General features: G+C 46.7%; 2 protein-coding genes across 2 annotated transcripts in view; one reads left to right on the plus strand and one right to left on the minus strand.

The window, feature by feature from the left end:
- LOC309567217 (uncharacterized protein) overlaps positions 1-14,419 on the plus strand; it is a 157,285-nt gene extending 142,866 nt beyond the window's left edge. Inside the window, exons 2-5 of the mRNA XM_082272596.1 lie at positions 13,210-13,322; positions 13,409-13,532; positions 13,649-13,746; positions 14,156-14,419. Of these exons, the coding sequence (XP_082128722.1) occupies positions 13,210-13,322; positions 13,409-13,532; positions 13,649-13,746; positions 14,156-14,359 (539 nt within the window). The 3' untranslated portion in view covers positions 14,360-14,419. The remainder of the gene's footprint in view (positions 1-13,209; positions 13,323-13,408; positions 13,533-13,648; positions 13,747-14,155) is intronic.
- The window catches only part of LOC309567520 (uncharacterized protein), a gene marked incomplete at its 5' end in the record, with an annotated part of 1,161,679 nt that overhangs the window by 792,526 nt on the left and 352,119 nt on the right, over positions 1-17,034 (minus strand). The window lies entirely within an intron of this gene.

Here is a 17,034-nt window from a genome sequence, read left to right on the forward strand (position 1 = left end):
ATGTCCTGGAGCTTCGGGCGGCTTTTCGTGCCATCCAGGCTTTCCGTCACTTGGTGGCAGGGTCCTCGGTTCTCCTACGGCTAGACAATATGACGGCAGTCGCATATATCAAGAGACAGGGGGGCACCCGCAGTTCCTCCCTTCTGGAAGAAGTGAAATCGATCATGTCATGGGCCCAAAGGAATCTTTCCAACCTGTCAGCTGCCTACCTTCCAGGAGTCCAGAACATCCAGGCAGATTTTCTGTCAAGAACCGTTCTAGACAACAACGAATAGTCCCTCCATCCGGAAACCTTCAAGTGGGTCACCTCTCTGGGGATCCTTCCGGAATAAGATCTGTTTGCCTCTCCAAGCAATGCCAAACTGACGAAGTTCTACTCGAGATGGCGTTATCCCCAAGCTTACGGGGTAGATGCCCTGACGGACCACTGGAAGTTCCACAAAGCATATGCTTTTCTCCCGGTCCCAGTAATATTCAAATTCCTGCAGAGACTCAGGAGAGAGAGAGTAGAGGTCATAGCAATTCTTCCGTTTTGGCCGAGGAGACCTTGGTTTCCCCTGTTGTTTCAGTTGAGTTTTACTGGATCCTGTTCCCCTGCCATTCAGGCCGGACCTTTTGTCTCAGGGTCCAGTGCTGCATCCCTGCCCAGCGCAACTACATCTCATGGCATGGTCCTTGAGAGGGAAAGACTGAAGGCTCTTGGTTGCCCAAGTGCTGCAATGTCCACAATGTTGAATGCTAGAAGACCGGGCACCAATAAAGTCTACGAGAGGATTTGGTCTAGATTCGAGGATTACATGGCTAATGAGTCTGCTTCCATCACTAATCCTAAAATTCATCATGTTCTGGGGTTTCTCCAGTCAGGCTTAGACCTATCCCTAGCTGTTGGCTCTCTCCAAGTCCAGATCACAGCCATCTCTGCCTTCACAGGGACTGCATGGGCAAAACATCCTCTGGTTCGACAGTTTTTCAGAGGTGCGTCTAGGATGAGACCTCCCAGGAAACCCAGGTTCCCCAAATGGGACCTTCCACTAGTCCTTGAGTTTCTCTCATCAACAGTTTTGGAAGATGGAGATTCGCTCTTCCTTAAGAATCTTTCTATGAAGACGGCTTTTTTGGTAGCCATCACATCGGCTAAATGTGTTTCTGAAATTAGTGCTTTGGGTTGTAAAGAACCATTCTTGACATTCTTCCCTGATCGGGTCCTCCTGGTCCCTATGCTGGGGTACAATCTGAAGGTAAACTCAGTCTTTCATGTCAACCAAGAAATTGTTTTACCTACATTCAAATCTCAAGATGACCAGAGTGTCCATCCGTTGGATGTGGGTGAAGTCCTACAGTTGTACTTGAAGATCACAGCTTCTTTTCGCCAGTCAGACTATCTGTTTGTTCTCTTCTATGGAAAGAACAGAGGCAAGAGGGCTACCTCCAGAACTATATCTAGTTGGATAGTTCAGACCATCCAGTGGGCATATAGAGCCAAGGGACTGGCTCCTCCGGAATTGGTGACGGCTCATTCCACCAGAGGGATTTCTACATCATGGGCGGCTTCCCTTCATGTTGCACTGGATGTCATTTGCAGAGCGGCCTCATGGTCCTCGATTAATACTTTCATGTCACACTATTGTGTTGAACCTGCTTCTTTATCCTCGGTTGATTTTGGTTTAAAAGATTTGTCTGTTGACGGTGCAAATTAAACCTATTTCTGTTTGACCAGCAGTTGCCCGCCCGGGTGTGTATGGCTATTTATTTCCCATAGGTGTGCTGCCATGGAGTCTGTCAGGAAAACTGAAAATTTATATCCATACTTACCAGAATTTTCCTTTCCTGATGGACTCCATGGCAGCAGGAGTTCCCTCCCATCTGCTGGAGTAGTCTATTTATGGAACACTGCTCCTGGCTTGGAGCAAAAATTTATGGGAGTGGGGTCCTATAGGGTAGGAGAGGAGGCGGAGCCTACCCATACATGTGCTGCCATGGAGTCCATATAATAAATTATTTATTATTATTATTATTATTATTATAAATTTTCGTTTTCAAGAATGTAACCATTACATATTTCGAGATATGAGCTCTGTTAGTAATCTGTCTAAGCAGGAGGTGTCTTGGCATTTTGCTAAGCTTCCGGGGCCGCCCATGGCCCCAGTGTTTGTTGGTCAAGTACTTCTGGTGACACCCCCCTGGGGGTCAGAGAAAAAGACAGGAGCTGATAGAGCGCTCAGTCCTCATTCTACCATCCAAGCAGTAACATCGCTCAAGGGACGAACCGATCACCCCTGTTCAGCTTCTGAAACTAAGATACACTTGAGACTTTTGAATGCAAGTATTTCATTTCTAATTCTTATCTATTCTTCTGAATTGCTGTATTGTGTCTCTATTTCTTTGTAACCCATTTTTCTGTAAATAAATTTTTATTTGCACCAATTTTAACCTTTCTTATAATTAAACCTTATTTTGAAAAGTGTTAACTTTGTCTCTAAGCTCTTAAACGCAAACTGACCAGAACCTGCCTCCTGGAAGAGTGCTACTGTATAGAATAAACCATCTGAACATTCTTGTCTGAGGTGACAGTGTGTGTTACAGATGATTATTCTAAAGTCATAATTGATATTTCTAAAATTAAGAGCGTCCTCTGGACTCATTATAACGTAGAGGTGGTGGCAGAGAAAGGGTTAATTGTTTAATTAGCCCGGTGACAATCGCTCTGTCTTCTGGCCTCTAGATTGTAGTCCCGCAAGCTGGACAATCTGTGTGCCGGGTGCAGCTGAGAGTGGCATTGTTACGCAAGTGACAGCAGGGTGTGAGATTGCCTGGTCTTTGGTCACGAGTTGGATGAGAAGGCCAGGGGTCTGATACCCGCCACCGTCACACATGGAACAACAGTTAGGAGAATGAAGAAAATTACAGGAGTACAAGGTAACAATTAAGGGAGAAAAATATAAAAATGAAATATTTATATATATAAAAATAAAATAAAACACAGCACACCCAATCCGCCTACCCCTAATGGGAAGTATCTGTAAGCGGATTGGTTACCGTGTACTAAGGTTTATTAGGGATGGGACATTGGAACCAATTGATCTGAACTATAATGGAGATTTAGATATCACATTTCTTTAGGTAAGCAGAAGCTCTTGGGTTGTTTAACCAAATTTGCCATTTCTTTGTAAATTTATTAGTAGATGAATTTTTGTATGATAAAAGCAGTTGGTACTGTGCTTGTATATTCAGTCTGGTAATTATGTTGGACTGGTTGGGAGATTCGGTAGATTTCCACATACTAGCAATAGTAAGTCTTGCAGCTATTAGAATGTGTGCTACTATAGTTCTATAACATATTGGGTATAAATCTACGTCTATTCCCAATAGTGCCATCGCAGTGTCAGTTCTCTTATTTCCGCTATAAGTGAGGAAATAGATTTCCAAAAACGTATTCAATTCTTGCCGGCCCAGAGAGTGTGGGGAAGATTTCCTGTTACTTCATTACATCTCCTATCGGGGAGGCAGAAGGAAATATTTTCGATAATCTATATGGTGTCACCGTACCATCTGTTTAGAATTTTTTGTGAATTATCCCAATGCTCAATGCATGAGGATGCTTTATTGGTAATCAATAATGCTTTTTGCCATTGTTTCCACGTAACATTTTGTGAAAGATCCTTTTCCCATTTAGTCATATTAGGATTTTTATTATTGGAAAAGGAAAGTAGATTAAAGCAGGAGTTCCCAAACTGTGGGTCGGGACCCACTGGTGGGGTGCGAGCTGCATTTGAGTGGGTCGCGATGAGCTGGAAACCACTGAGAGCGGGCCCACTTAAATTGTGCTGTGCGAGTCCGAGCAAATTACAGAGAGCCAGAACAGTCAAATCACGATGGATTCAGGACCCCGTCCATGCAGTTTATGGAGGCTGGTCTGCATTTCCCACGAGGAGGATACTTGCATCAGTGAGTACGTATGTGGGCTGATATGTAGGATATGTTCATGGGGTGCAGAGCCAGCTCTCCTCGGTCCTGCTGGCAGCAGCGGTGGTGGCTAGACTGGCAGCGGGATTCTCTCAGGTATAGTGGACAGAGACAGCAGCCTTGATGTCATAGGAGGACCAGGTGGCCTGGTGGTGTCAGGAGTTCATGGCAGCTTCTGTGACCCCAGTAGAGGATCTGAAGGAGAAGAGCCAAGACACCAAGACCAGCATAGAGCTCCTCATCATGGAGTCTCTGGGTGAGGTGTGCTGGGCCCTGGAGAGGGCAAACAGGGGCTTCCCCTTCACTGTGGACCGCTGGGAGAGGAAGGAGGGTGAGTGCTATATAGCCTTATATTTATTTAAATATTAAGTGTATTCAAAAATAAATTGATATTTTTAATTTAACATCCCCCTCCCTTTAAAATATGCATTATTAATATTTGCATTTATATAGCGCCAACAAATTCCGTAGCGCTTTACAATATTCAATTACAAGCAAGCGGGTCCCTAAAAATAACTGTATTCAGAAGTGGGTCTCGACCCAAAAAAGTTTGGGAAGCCCTGGATTAAAGAATAGTTTTATTACTACCAGACGTTTCTTGAGCTGCAGTTCCTCTGAGATCCACAAGGTGGTGATCTCACTTCTATCCAGACAGGAAGTCTTAATGGAATACAAACAGGAAGTGATGTCAGGTACAGACAGGAAGTGATGTCAGGTACAGACAGGAAGATCCATGTGAGAGGAGACATTGCTGGATCTGGCAGCAGAGGAGGTCATACATAGATTAACCCCTTCAGGGGGATCAGTTAATGATGAATATATCTTTGGAGATGGATTGGGAAGTCCTCCCCACTGCACTATTGTATTTTGACAATGGGGGGCGCTCCTCTGCTCTCAGAATACACCAATTTTTTTATTTTATTTTTTCAACTTTAAAATTTTTATTGGAATTTTAATTTAATAATTTCAACAGTAACATTTCCAGTTATTTGTTACTTCTGTCTCATTGCTTGGTACATGGAACAACAGTTAGGAAATTAAAGAAAATGACAGGAGTACAAAGTAACAATTAAGGGACAAAAAAATAAAATTAAAATAAGACACAGTGTGCCCAAGTATTCTGACAATGGGGGGCGCTCCTCCACTCTCAGAATACACAGATCAGTGATGAAGCTATTGGCTGCACTATTGTACTCTAACAATGGGGGGCGCTCCTCCGCTCTCAGAATACACAGATCAGTGATGAAGCTATTGGCTGCACTATTGTATTCTGACAATGGGGGGCGCTCCTCCGCTCTTAGAATACACAGATCAGTGATGAAGCTATTGGCTGCACTATTGTACTCTGACAATGGGGGGCGCTCCTCCGCTCTCAGAATACACAGATCAGTGATGAAGCTATTGGTTGCACTATTGTATTCTGACAATGGGGGGCGCTCCTCCGCTCTCAGAATACACAGATCAGTGATGAAGCTATTGGCTGCACTATTATATTCTGACAATGGGGGGCGCTCCTCCGCTCTTAGAATACACAGATCAGTGATGAAGCTATTGGCTGCACTATTGTACTCTGACAATGGGGGGCGCGTGATGAGAGTGGCGGAGGCGGCCGGGCTTGTGAACACGGAGCTCCTCGTGGGAGAGGAGAGGAGGAGAGCGGAGTAGTAAGATGCCTTATGCTGGGTGCAGGGGGGTATTTATAAATTAGTCAATACCTTGCTGGGGTAAGAGGGATAAGTGTATTTGTAGATTCTTGCAGTGGATTAGTATGAGGAGTAGTAGTGAGTAGTAGTGAGTAGTAGTGAGTAGTAGTGAGTAGTACTTTGCTGGGAGCAGGAGGAGGAGGAGGTACCGTGCAGGATCACAGATACTCTGCTGTCAGGGTGAGGCATAAGGCGCGGGACTTCCCTGCTTTTCCTCCTCATGGCGTCTGCTGGCTGGTGTGCCCCCTTCTCCGCTATACACACAGCTTTTATTCCCTGCAAACATGGGGCTGGGGGTGGCTAAAAGCCCTCGTAGGCATTAAGAAAATGACATCTCTCAGTTGCAAAAACCCCATATCAGGAACCATCACCCCCAAATCACTCCTCCTTCTTATCACTGACAGGTGCCCCCCCCCCTCCCCCCACAAACCTGTGACTTCCTCCTTGCACCACCTGCATTGCTGTGAATGTCCTGGCGGTCACACAATTCTGGTGTCAGCTTTCATTGTTTGGGTGGGACTGATTGTCTGCAATACGCCTAGTATTATTGAAGCCCCCCTGGGGTTTGTTTGGTCATGTGACTGCTTATAAAATCTACCATAGCATAAAGCAATCTGGAAAAGAGCAGAGAGAAGTCCGGCCATTGACCTATCCCTGTCACTTGTCAGTTCCATTCGCAGTCCAGTGCTATCACACATAATGAGGTGTTAAGAGGCTTAGGAACTTTAAAGAGTTGGAGTGGTGGGAAGAAGCAGGTGGATAAGTCCAGAGAATTGGAATATGAGGCTCATTACAGCTGACATGTCCTGTACTAGAATCATGTTCATATCATACAATTAGTACTGGGGAAAATAGCATCCCATACTAAAGGAGAGCGGAGCCTGCAGAGCAACCCGACCCACGGACTGCCGTCCCCCCCAATGGACTGGCCGAGGAGGCCCTGCTTTCCGCCTGTACCGTGCACTGCACGAGTCCGAGCTCCAAATGCCGACATGAGGCTCATCAACCAGGACCTGTCCGTGTCCGAGCCCTACTCCATACACCTACCACTACTTCACCCACAACTGGCTGCAGCTCTGGTAAGTCGGGGCACTACAGGGCCCAGCATTACTCCTTACCAGGGCCTGTTATACTACAGCTAGGGGGACTACAGAGCCCAGCATTCCTCCTTACCAGAGCCTGCTATAGTACAACTAGGGGGACTACAGAGCCCAGCATTCCTCCTTACCAGGGCCTACGGTACTACAACTAGCATCAGGTAACTCTTCTAACCTGATGTGGCCTGCTCTAAAGGGGGATCTATGAGGGGACCTGCTCTACTAAAGGGGGATCTATGGGGATGCTGGCCTGCTCTAAAGGGGGATCTATGGCGACCCTGGACTAAAGGGGATCTATTCCATAGATCTCCTTTAGAGCAGGGTCCCCATAGATCCCCCTTTAGAGCAGGGTCCCCATAGATCCCCCTTTAGAAAAGGGTGCCGATAGTAATCGTGATGCATCGCGGAATCAAATCGTATCGAATCGCGACCCTAATAATCGTAATCGCATCGAATCGTGAGGTAAGTGAAGATGCGCAGCCCTATTGGCTGCAGCCGCTGATGGAGTGACTTTTGTCCGGCAGTGACCACACATGGATGGAAATGTGACCGATCCCTGCTGAACCAGCTGAATTTCCATGTATCTATGGTCACCTCCCCTCCCCCTCATCTCCTTCATTATGTAAGTCATGCTGAGATAATCTCCCATTGGCTGAGCAAAATTCTCATTTGTCTCTGAGCTCCTTCTTGTTATTCCTCGTCCTGCCTGTTGTTTCCTTGGATTGATTTTCTGTGTAGTGACCCGGGCTTCATCTCTTGGATGCGCTCGTCTGTTGCTTGTCCTGACCTTTATCCTGATTCCTGGATCTCCTCCTCATCTCACACCCAACATGGAGAATGGAATTTGTGATTCAGGCGGCCAAATTTTACGAGAATCCCCGGACCCCAAGAATCATAGAAAACACTAAACTGTCCAGATTAAATATTTTCTCACTGGGACCATAGAGCTAAAATCCACACCGACCTTCATATTACCTCCTGATATCCTCATCCTATTATTGTACAACCAATACCAATCCAGATAATTCTCTGTTATCAATATTATCCGTCTACAGGGAAACCTTCATAGATGACCCCACCAATGAGGATGGAGGAGGACCGGAGTCACATGACTGAGAAGATACTAAACCTCACCCTGGAGATCATCTACCTGCTGACCGGAGAGGTGAGGAGGATTCTGGGAGGTCACATGACATCACTCTTATCTCTATTAATAAAACACAGACCTGACCGGAGAGGTGAGGAGGATTCTGGGAGGTCACATGACATCACTCTTATCTCTATTAATAAAACACAGACCTGACTGGAGAGGTGAGGAGGATTCTGGGAGGTCACATGACATTACTCTTATCTCTATTAATAAAACACAGACCTGACCGGAGAGGTGAGGAGGATTCTGGGAGGTCACATGACATCACTCTTATCTCTATTAATAAAACACAGACCTGACCGGAGAGGTGAGGAGTAGGGTTGAGTGAACACGGACTGTATTATTCGGGTCCGTACCGAATAATTGGATTTTTGTTACCCGAACACGGACCCAAAAACTTTACTGTATATTCGGGTTTAAAATCTGTGTTCGGTAATTTTATTTCCTGTTTTGTATGTAACATGTAAACGTATGTAACACACAGCCATGGTGGTGTAGCGTTTAACTGGTGTGCCATAGAAGCCATCACAGCCATGCCTACTAATGGCATGGCTGTGATTGGCCAGCTGAAGCATGTGACCCAGGTCTTTATAAGCTCGAGACACACAGCGCGGTGCGTCAGTCTGTTCTAGTGTAGGGAGAGAGCACACAGAATGGTGCTGGCTGCTGCTGATTAGGGACAGACAGGAGAAAAAAACATTGTGGCTGAAAAGAATGCAGGGACAGGTCGGAGTGTAGGCAGGGAAAGATATTTGAGCATTTTAGGGACAGGCTGGAGAGATTAGGCAGGGACAGATAGGAGACACAGGACAGAACAATCGTCTGTTAGCGATCTACATCGATTTTGCTGTGTGGGGGGTGGTGCAGTGAACGATCTTTTTGCCCTCACTTGAAACCACTGAGGAGGAGGAGGAGGGAGAAAAAAAAATATTTTTATCAGTCTGTTGTGTGCAGCGTTCAGCTATATTTTACTACAGATTGCTGTTCTAATCTGCTATTTAAAAATTACAAAGTTAAAGGGGAATTTTTTTTTTTTTTTCCTTCATAGCCTGCTGCTGACCGTGACATAAAACATAAGACACTGCTGTGTTCACATGTGCTATTGAAAAATCACCAATTTTATATACTTTTTTCTATTCCACTATTCAATCTACACCCTTTTGGGGGTAAAAAAACTTAAATTACGGCATAGTCTGTATCGGTACGTGTGAGATACACCTTTTAAATTTGTTTGGCGCATCTCCTTCTACCACCGAGGATTGCAGGGCGCTTCAGTTTGCCTCCTGTTCCTAACTCCTCCTACTCCTCATCCTCTAACGCCTCCTCATCCGGTCAGCCTGGCGCATGTGCTGAATTTGGTGGTGCAGAGGTTCCTTAAAAACTACCCCGATATTTAAGAGCTGCTGCAGAAGGTGCGGGCCGTCTGTGCGCACTTTCGGCGTTCTCACCCTGCTGCTGCTCGCCTGTCAGCGCTGCAGCGTAACTTCGGCTTTCCCGCTCACCGCCTCATATGTGACGTGCCCACAAGGTGGAACTCCACCTTGCACATGCTGGCAAGACTGTGCGAGCAGCAGCAGGCCATAGCGGAGGTTCAGCTGCAGCACACACGAGACCTGTGTGCCTTGTTGCGCTGTTTCGAGTACTCCACCAACACGGACAGTGCCTATGGCGCCGTTCTCAGCGTTACTATCCCACTTGTATACCTTTTTGAAAAATTGCTGGATGATGGAGGAGGAGGAGATGGAGGAGGAGATGGAACCATGTTCACAGCAGGGTGGCACCCAGGCCAGCTCATGGCCATCACTGGTGCGTGGCTGGGGGTATACAGAGGACACAAACGATACACCTTCCACAGAGGGCAGCCTTTCGTTGCCTCTGGGCAGCCTGGCACACATGAGTGATTACATGCTGCAATGTCTGCGCAACGACCGCCAAGTTGCCCACATTCTAACTTGTGCTGATTACTGGTTGGTAAGTCTCCTGACGGGGACATAGGGTTTCCATGATCTGCCTAGCCAGAAGGCCTGGCAGAACCCCGTTCTTCATGGTAGCCGAATCCATCTCGAATACTAGGTCAGGGGTGCTCTCCTGAAGAGAGACATCCCAACGACCCCCCCCCCCCCCCCCCCAGGAGGAAGGAACCTGCGGGCCACACATCAAACCTTCCAAGCCCCCATCACTCCAGCAGGTTTCCATAGCCGCCACCCAATCTTGGTCAGGCAGAATGACATCACAGCGTCCCCACTGTATAACTTATAACAACTGATACTACACTTGATGTTAGCCAAAAGGTCGAGAAGCGATGCTGGTGGCATTCCCACATGACAGCAGGGGCACATTGAAAGCACAAGGCAAAGGCGGAGGAGGAGGAGTAGGTCGCCAACGCACCCAGGGCACCGCCGGCACCTCAGAGAGCAGGGTTAGCATGTATGAAATGTGGAAAAGGTTTGTCGGCACGCCACAAAAACCAGGACCACCAGCCGTTTTTTTTATAAGCCCGTGGTGTGTGAACACACTCAGACTATCACCCGGCGGGTGCATAAAAAAGTAACTATTGAACTACTGAACTATTCCTCTATTCAATATACACCCATGCGGGTGAAAATAATTGCGGCCTAGTCTGTACGTGTGAGATATACCCTTTTATATACTTTTGTTCTATTCCTCTATTCAATATACACCCATGCAGGTGACAAAAATTAAATTGCGGCATAGTCTATATGTGTGAGATGCACCCTTTTGGATACTATTGTTCTATTCCGCTATTCAATATACACCCATGCAGGTGAATAAAATTAAATTGCGGCATAGTCTGTATCGGTAAGTGTGAGATACACCCTTTCAATTGGTTTGGCGCATGTCCTTCCACCACGAGGATTGCAGGGCGCTTCAGTTTGCCTCCTGTTCCTAACTCCTCCTACTCCGCTTCCTCATCTTCTACCGCCTCCTTTTCCGGTCAGCGTAACACCTTCACCACCAACTTCAGCAAAGCCAGGGGTAAACGACAGCAGGCAGTTTTAAAACTTGCCTGTTTGGGGGACAAACCACACACCGCGCATGAGTTGTGGAGGAGCATGGAACAGCAGACAAATGAGTGGTTGCTGCCAGCGAGCCTCAAGCCCGGCCTGGTGGAGTGCGATAACGGGCAAAATCTCATAGCAGCTCTGGGCCTAGCCAGTTTGACGCACATCCCTTGCCTGGCGCATGTGCTGAATTTGGTGGTGCAGAGGTTCCTTAAAAACTACTCCGATATGTCAGAGCTGCTGCAGAAAGTGCGGGCCATCTGTGTGCACTTTCGGCGTTCTCACCCTGCTGCTGCTCGCCTGTCAGCGCTGCAGCGTAACTTCGGCCTTCCCGCTCACCGCCTCATATGTGACCTGCCCACAAGGTGGAACTCCACCTTGCACATGCTGGAAAGAATGTGTGAGCAGCAGCAGGCCATAGTGGAGTTTCAGCTGCAGCACGCACGCGTGAGTCGCTCTGCGGAACAGCACCACTTCACCACCAATAACTGGGCCTCCATGCGAGACCTGTGTGCCTTGTTGCGCTGTTTTGAGTACTCCACCAACATGGCCAGTGCCGATGACGCCGTTGTCAGCTTAACTATCCCACTTCTATGCCTCCTTGAAAAAACGCATCGGGTGATGATGGAAGAGGTTGTGGCACAGGAGGAGGAGGAAAGGGAAGAGGGATAATTTCCAAGGCTTTCAGGGCAGTCATTCGCAAGTGGCTCCAAGGGTGGGTTCCTGCACCCACAAACGCCAGGTACACAATTGTCCAGCAGGGGCACAGTTCTGGAGGAGGAGGAGGAGGAGATGGAACCATGTTCACAGCAGGGTGGCACCCAGGCCAGCTCATGGCCATCACTGGTGCGTGGCTGGGGGGATACAGAGGACACGGACGATACACCTCCCACAGAGGACAGCCTTTCGTCGCCTCTGGGCAGCCTGGCACACATGAGCGATTACATGCTGCAGTGTCTCCACAACGACCGCCGAGTTGCCCACATTCTAACTTGTGCTGATTACTGGGTGGCCACGCTGCTGGATCCCCGTTACAAGGACAACGTACCGTCCTTAATTCACTCACTGGAGCTCGATCGCAAGATGCGCGAGTACAAGCGCACGCTGGTAGACGCCATGCTGCTGGCATTCCCACCTGACAGCGGGGTCACAGTGGAAGCACAAGGCCAAGGCAGAGGAGGAGGAGGAAGAGGTCGCCAACGCAACCAGGGCACCGCCAACACCTCAGAAGGCAGGGTTAGCATGGCCGAAATGTGGAAAAGCTTTGTCAGCACGCCACAACAAACAGCAGCACCAGCAGCTCATATGGAACATCATATGGAGCAGGAGGCAGCATTTCACCAACATGGTGGAGCAGTATGTGTGCACACGCCTACATGTAGTGAATGATGGGTCTGCCCCCTTCAACTTCTGGGTCTCCAAATTGGGCACATGGCCTGAGCTTGCCCTTTACGCCTTGGAGGTGCTGGCGTGCCCTGCAGCCAGTGTATTATCTGAACGTGTATTTAGCACGGCTGAGGGCGTTATCACAGACAAGCGCAGCCGTCTGTCCAGAGACAATGTGGACAAGCTCACGTTCATTAAAATGAACCAGGCATGGATCCCACGGGACTTTTCCGTACCTTGTGCAGAATAGAGATGGATACCGACCTTACCCAGCCATTGGTATATTTTTGATCTTTCTCACTCTTTTGGGGTGTACCCTCATTTAAAATGACTAAAAAAAAGCAGTGTTGGCTACCTCGTCCTCCTCCACCGCCGCTTCCACATACACCGCCACCTCAACCTCTCTCCTACTCCATATGGGCCTCGTCCTTCACAGATGAAGAAAATTGTTTTATTTTTCTGATTTTTTGTTGTTTTAAGTTATTTCCCTATCCACATTTGTTTGCAGAGCACTTGCCATGCTCTTAACTACGTTTTGCTGCCATTTGCAGCACTCTAGCCCTTTCCATTGGTGTTTTAGAGCCATTTTAGTGCCTGAAAGTTCGGGTCCCCATTGACTTCAATGGGGTTCGGTGTCCAGGTCAAGTTCAGAAAAAGTCCGGGACACGGACCCGGACTTTTTTTTCAAGTTTGGCCGGACCCACCGAACACGGACATCCAGGTGTCCGCTCAACTCTAGTGAGGAGGATTCTGGGAGGTCACATGACATCACTCTTATCTCTATTAATAAAACACAGACCTGACCGGAGAGGTGAGGAGGATTCTTGGATTCTAACATGATATTCCTATTGGTTCCTCAATACAGAGATTTCCTATGGTGAAGTCAGGTGATCATATGACCATCACAGTGCCTCCATGTGACTCCCTAAAACCTGAGAGACACAACATGGAGAAGATTCTAGAAGTCACCAAGAAGATGATGGAGCTGCTGACAGGAGAGGTGAGCGGTGCTGGGAATTCTGGGACATTATCCAGTAACAGACAAGGGATGTGTCTGGATGGTGACTGTATCATTGTGTGTGTCAGGTTCCTATAAGGTGTCAGGATGTCGCTGTCTATTTCTCCATGGAGGAGTGGGAGTATTTAGAAGGACACAAGGATCTCTACAAGGACGTCATGATGGAGAATCAGCCGCCCCTCACATCACCGGGTAAGAGGAGACTTTACTGTAAAGGAGAGAGCAGTACGGAGGATCCACCTAGATCCCCCATCATCTGATAAACACATAGAAACAATGTATTCAGTCAGTGTGTGTGTTTCCTACAGATGGATCCAGTAATGGGAACCCACCAGAGAGATGTCCCCGTCCTCTGTATTCCCGGGATTCCACACAGGAAGGTCACACCATCCCCCACCATCATCAGGTAGATGAGGAACAATCACTGATAGTTCTGATTTATACACAGCATGTTTGTTACAATGAATGTTTTATTATATATTTAGAGTGGAATCCTCAGGGATTATAATATTGATGATAAAGAAGAGTATACAGAGGAGGATGAGGAGTATGGAGTGATGGAGGAGTTTTCAGAAGGACACAAGGATATGATGGAGCCACCTAATACCAGGAACCCACCAGAGAGATGTCCCCGTCCTCTGTATTCCCGGGATTCCACACAGGAAGGTCACAACATCCCTCACTGTTACAAGGTTGGTGGGGCGGAGCATTTAGAATATGGACTCGTGGTGACGATGTGTGGATTTTTTATGTGAAGTCGCAATATTAAAGCTTATATTGTACAGATTATATTTTCTCTCATTTTCTTGATTTAGAGTGGAGATCCAATCGATATAGAATTTGAGGGTAAATCAGAAGAAGAAGAGAGGTATGTGAGGGATGATCAGCAGTCTATGGAGGAGGATGGAATAACGGGGACATTTATAGAGGAGGACACTCCTACAGAGATCAGCACAGGTGGGTCATTAACACTAAATACATTCCTCCACCCATACTGCTCACTGATTGGTCCAGAGTAGGACGGGGGCTGGGTGATATCAGCCTGTAATACCCTGGTCACTTTCCTGAGCTGTGTTCCCCGTCCTGTATTCCTGTATTTCTCTCGGATAATCTTCCTTCTCTGTGCTGCAGACATAATTTATGTATCTAGACTGGATTTATGGAGATTCTGGGGTTCACCTGGCAGCAAAATCTTGGCTTTCCCTATAGGTGTTACCAGACAGGTAACAGGTACCTTGAGAACGTCAGTTTTTGATGAAACGTACGTCGGTCACGGCGTGCTGACGTCACCTCTACGAGATGCTCAGGCGGGTGTTTGAAGCTGTCCGGCTGGCAGCTTTGATTCAGCGCTACTTTTCATGCTTTCTTGTAAGTGCATTTCTTTTACTTTGTTCATAAAATAAATGGTTTTACACTATGGGATTCTCCCTTATCATTTATATGTGAACATCGGAGCCTTATTTGCGGGTCAGCCTCATTGAATAAGGGACCGGACCATTCACAGGGGACAGGATTTTATACCCTGTGCCATCCGGATTTGGGATATATGCAGTATTATTGCCTATTTCTGGTAAGCGGGGATATATGGTGACGGTCCTAACGGGGTCACGAGTTGATTTGAGTGGTTACCTTACACCTGATATACCTGCACAAATCCGGTAATTAGATTGTGAATATGGTGGTGGTTCATCTCACGGTTTAATATTCCATTCATTTGGGATTGTATGAATTGATCTGCCTCATTTACTTTTATTCTGGTAAGCTGCCTGTGATGGTGGTGGTTTCTATCAGCACTTTGCTTTCCTGACACACACGGGAGTGGTTATTGCATACTTTCAATATACAGTATCACGCTATTGCATTTGTTTTTTACTCCAATATCCACATAATTGTGCTCCTGGGTCGGCTACCGTTGGTGAGGAATTCCCCACAGATCTTCATCCGGCTTGGCCATATATGCTCAAGGCTCACTATACTGCTGCATCTGGTAAGCAGTAATTACACTCATTGTTTGCACCTGTGGATTTTCGGTTGAAGTTTTGGACTTTTTCTGTTGATTCAGCAATATTTATTATATACTTTTGGGACTTTTTTTGGACATATTATCACATATGGTCCTTGTCACTTAGCGCAGCTTCCCTCACTTATAGTACGGAGGATCCACCTAGATCCCCCATCATCTGATAAACACATAGAAACAATGTATTCAGTCAGTGTGTGTCGTGGAAATTAAAAGGGCTTGTACTGAAAAGTACAAGTGCACCGCTCTTTTACATAACGATTTACCAAGCATTCGGCGATAAAGAAAGGAACAGACGCGCTGGGTCATTTCGATGCCATCTGCCAGGTCTCTCTCCATTGGATATGTATGTGTGTAAGAGCAAGTGTTTGTGTGTGAGAGGTTATGTGTCTCTTAGCTGCTGTGTGAGCTTGTGAGTGTGTGTGTGTGTATGTCTGTGTGTGAGTGTGTGTGTGTGTGTGTATGTCTGTGTGTGTGTGTGTGAGTGTGTGTGTATGTCTGTGTGTGTATGTCTGTGTGTGTGTGTATGTCTGTGTGTGTGTGTGTGAGTGTGTGTGAGTGTGTATGTCTGTGTGTGAGTGTGTGTGTGAGTGTGTATGTCTGTGTGTGTGTGAGTGTGTGAGTGTGTATGTCTGTGTGTGTGTGAGTGTGTATGTGTGTCGTCCTCTGTGTTCTGTGTGTTCTGTTCTGTGCATGGCTTGGTTTATTTACAGCAAGTGAGCAAAAGGAAGTTACAGGGAGTGGCTTCACAACCACCAATCACAGAAAGTACAATGGGCAGGGCTTATGTACAAACACAGCCATGTGCAGAGATGAGCAGAAATGGCTGCGATCTTATCACTAACAAGTCTTTCAATGACAGTTAAAGCAATAATCACTGTGAATATCGATTATCTGTAAAACCGACACTGGGAGACATAATGACTATTTAAACTAAAGAAAATGTTCTATCAAAATTTCCACAACAGCCCCTCCTCTTTGTCATATGCTCCCATGTTTCCCTAGATGAATCTTCTTCTTCTTCTTCCAAAAAAACAGAACAGTTCTTCTCACGATAAAAACAATCCATTTCAAAAAGTTTATAAAAAGAAAAAGATAACGGGTAAAAACAATCCATCGAAAGGAAACGACACTTGGGTTCCGTTCTTCGGGAGATGACTTCAGAGGGAGGGCATGAGATGATGGGATGCATTGACCAGCGGTCAGGCTGGAGTCCTTGGCGTCGGATGCAGGGGCGGAATCTTGGGGCGTCTCGTCTCAGCAATCAGGATGAGGTCATCTGCTCGGGCTTTGGTGACTAGGTTGACCAGACAACAGGACCATATAGGAGGAATAGAAACAAGAACAACATAAGTATACAGTATATACTTCTATTTCCTTCAACCCAGATCCAATGGAGAACAAAAAAATCCCCAGAACCTCCCAAAGCATTAAAAGGATTCCAACCCTTGTTAGCTATAGCTCTGGCTCTGCCTTGCAATGAAGTTACCTTATCCATATGGGCTTGGACCTTATCACTGGTGTTTGCTATACCGGAACAGCAGTCTTCTCCTACAGAAACCCCCCTTGGAAGCTAACAGAAAATCTAGTACCATTTTCTCCTACAGTAAAAACACCAAATTGTATTGACCAGAAAAGAACAGGAGCCAGAGCTAACAATAAAACTATAACTGA

This window comes from Pelophylax lessonae (genome assembly GCF_965119305.1).
Source record: "Pelophylax lessonae genome assembly, chromosome: 11".
Taxonomy (NCBI): Eukaryota; Metazoa; Chordata; class Amphibia; order Anura; family Ranidae; genus Pelophylax; species Pelophylax lessonae.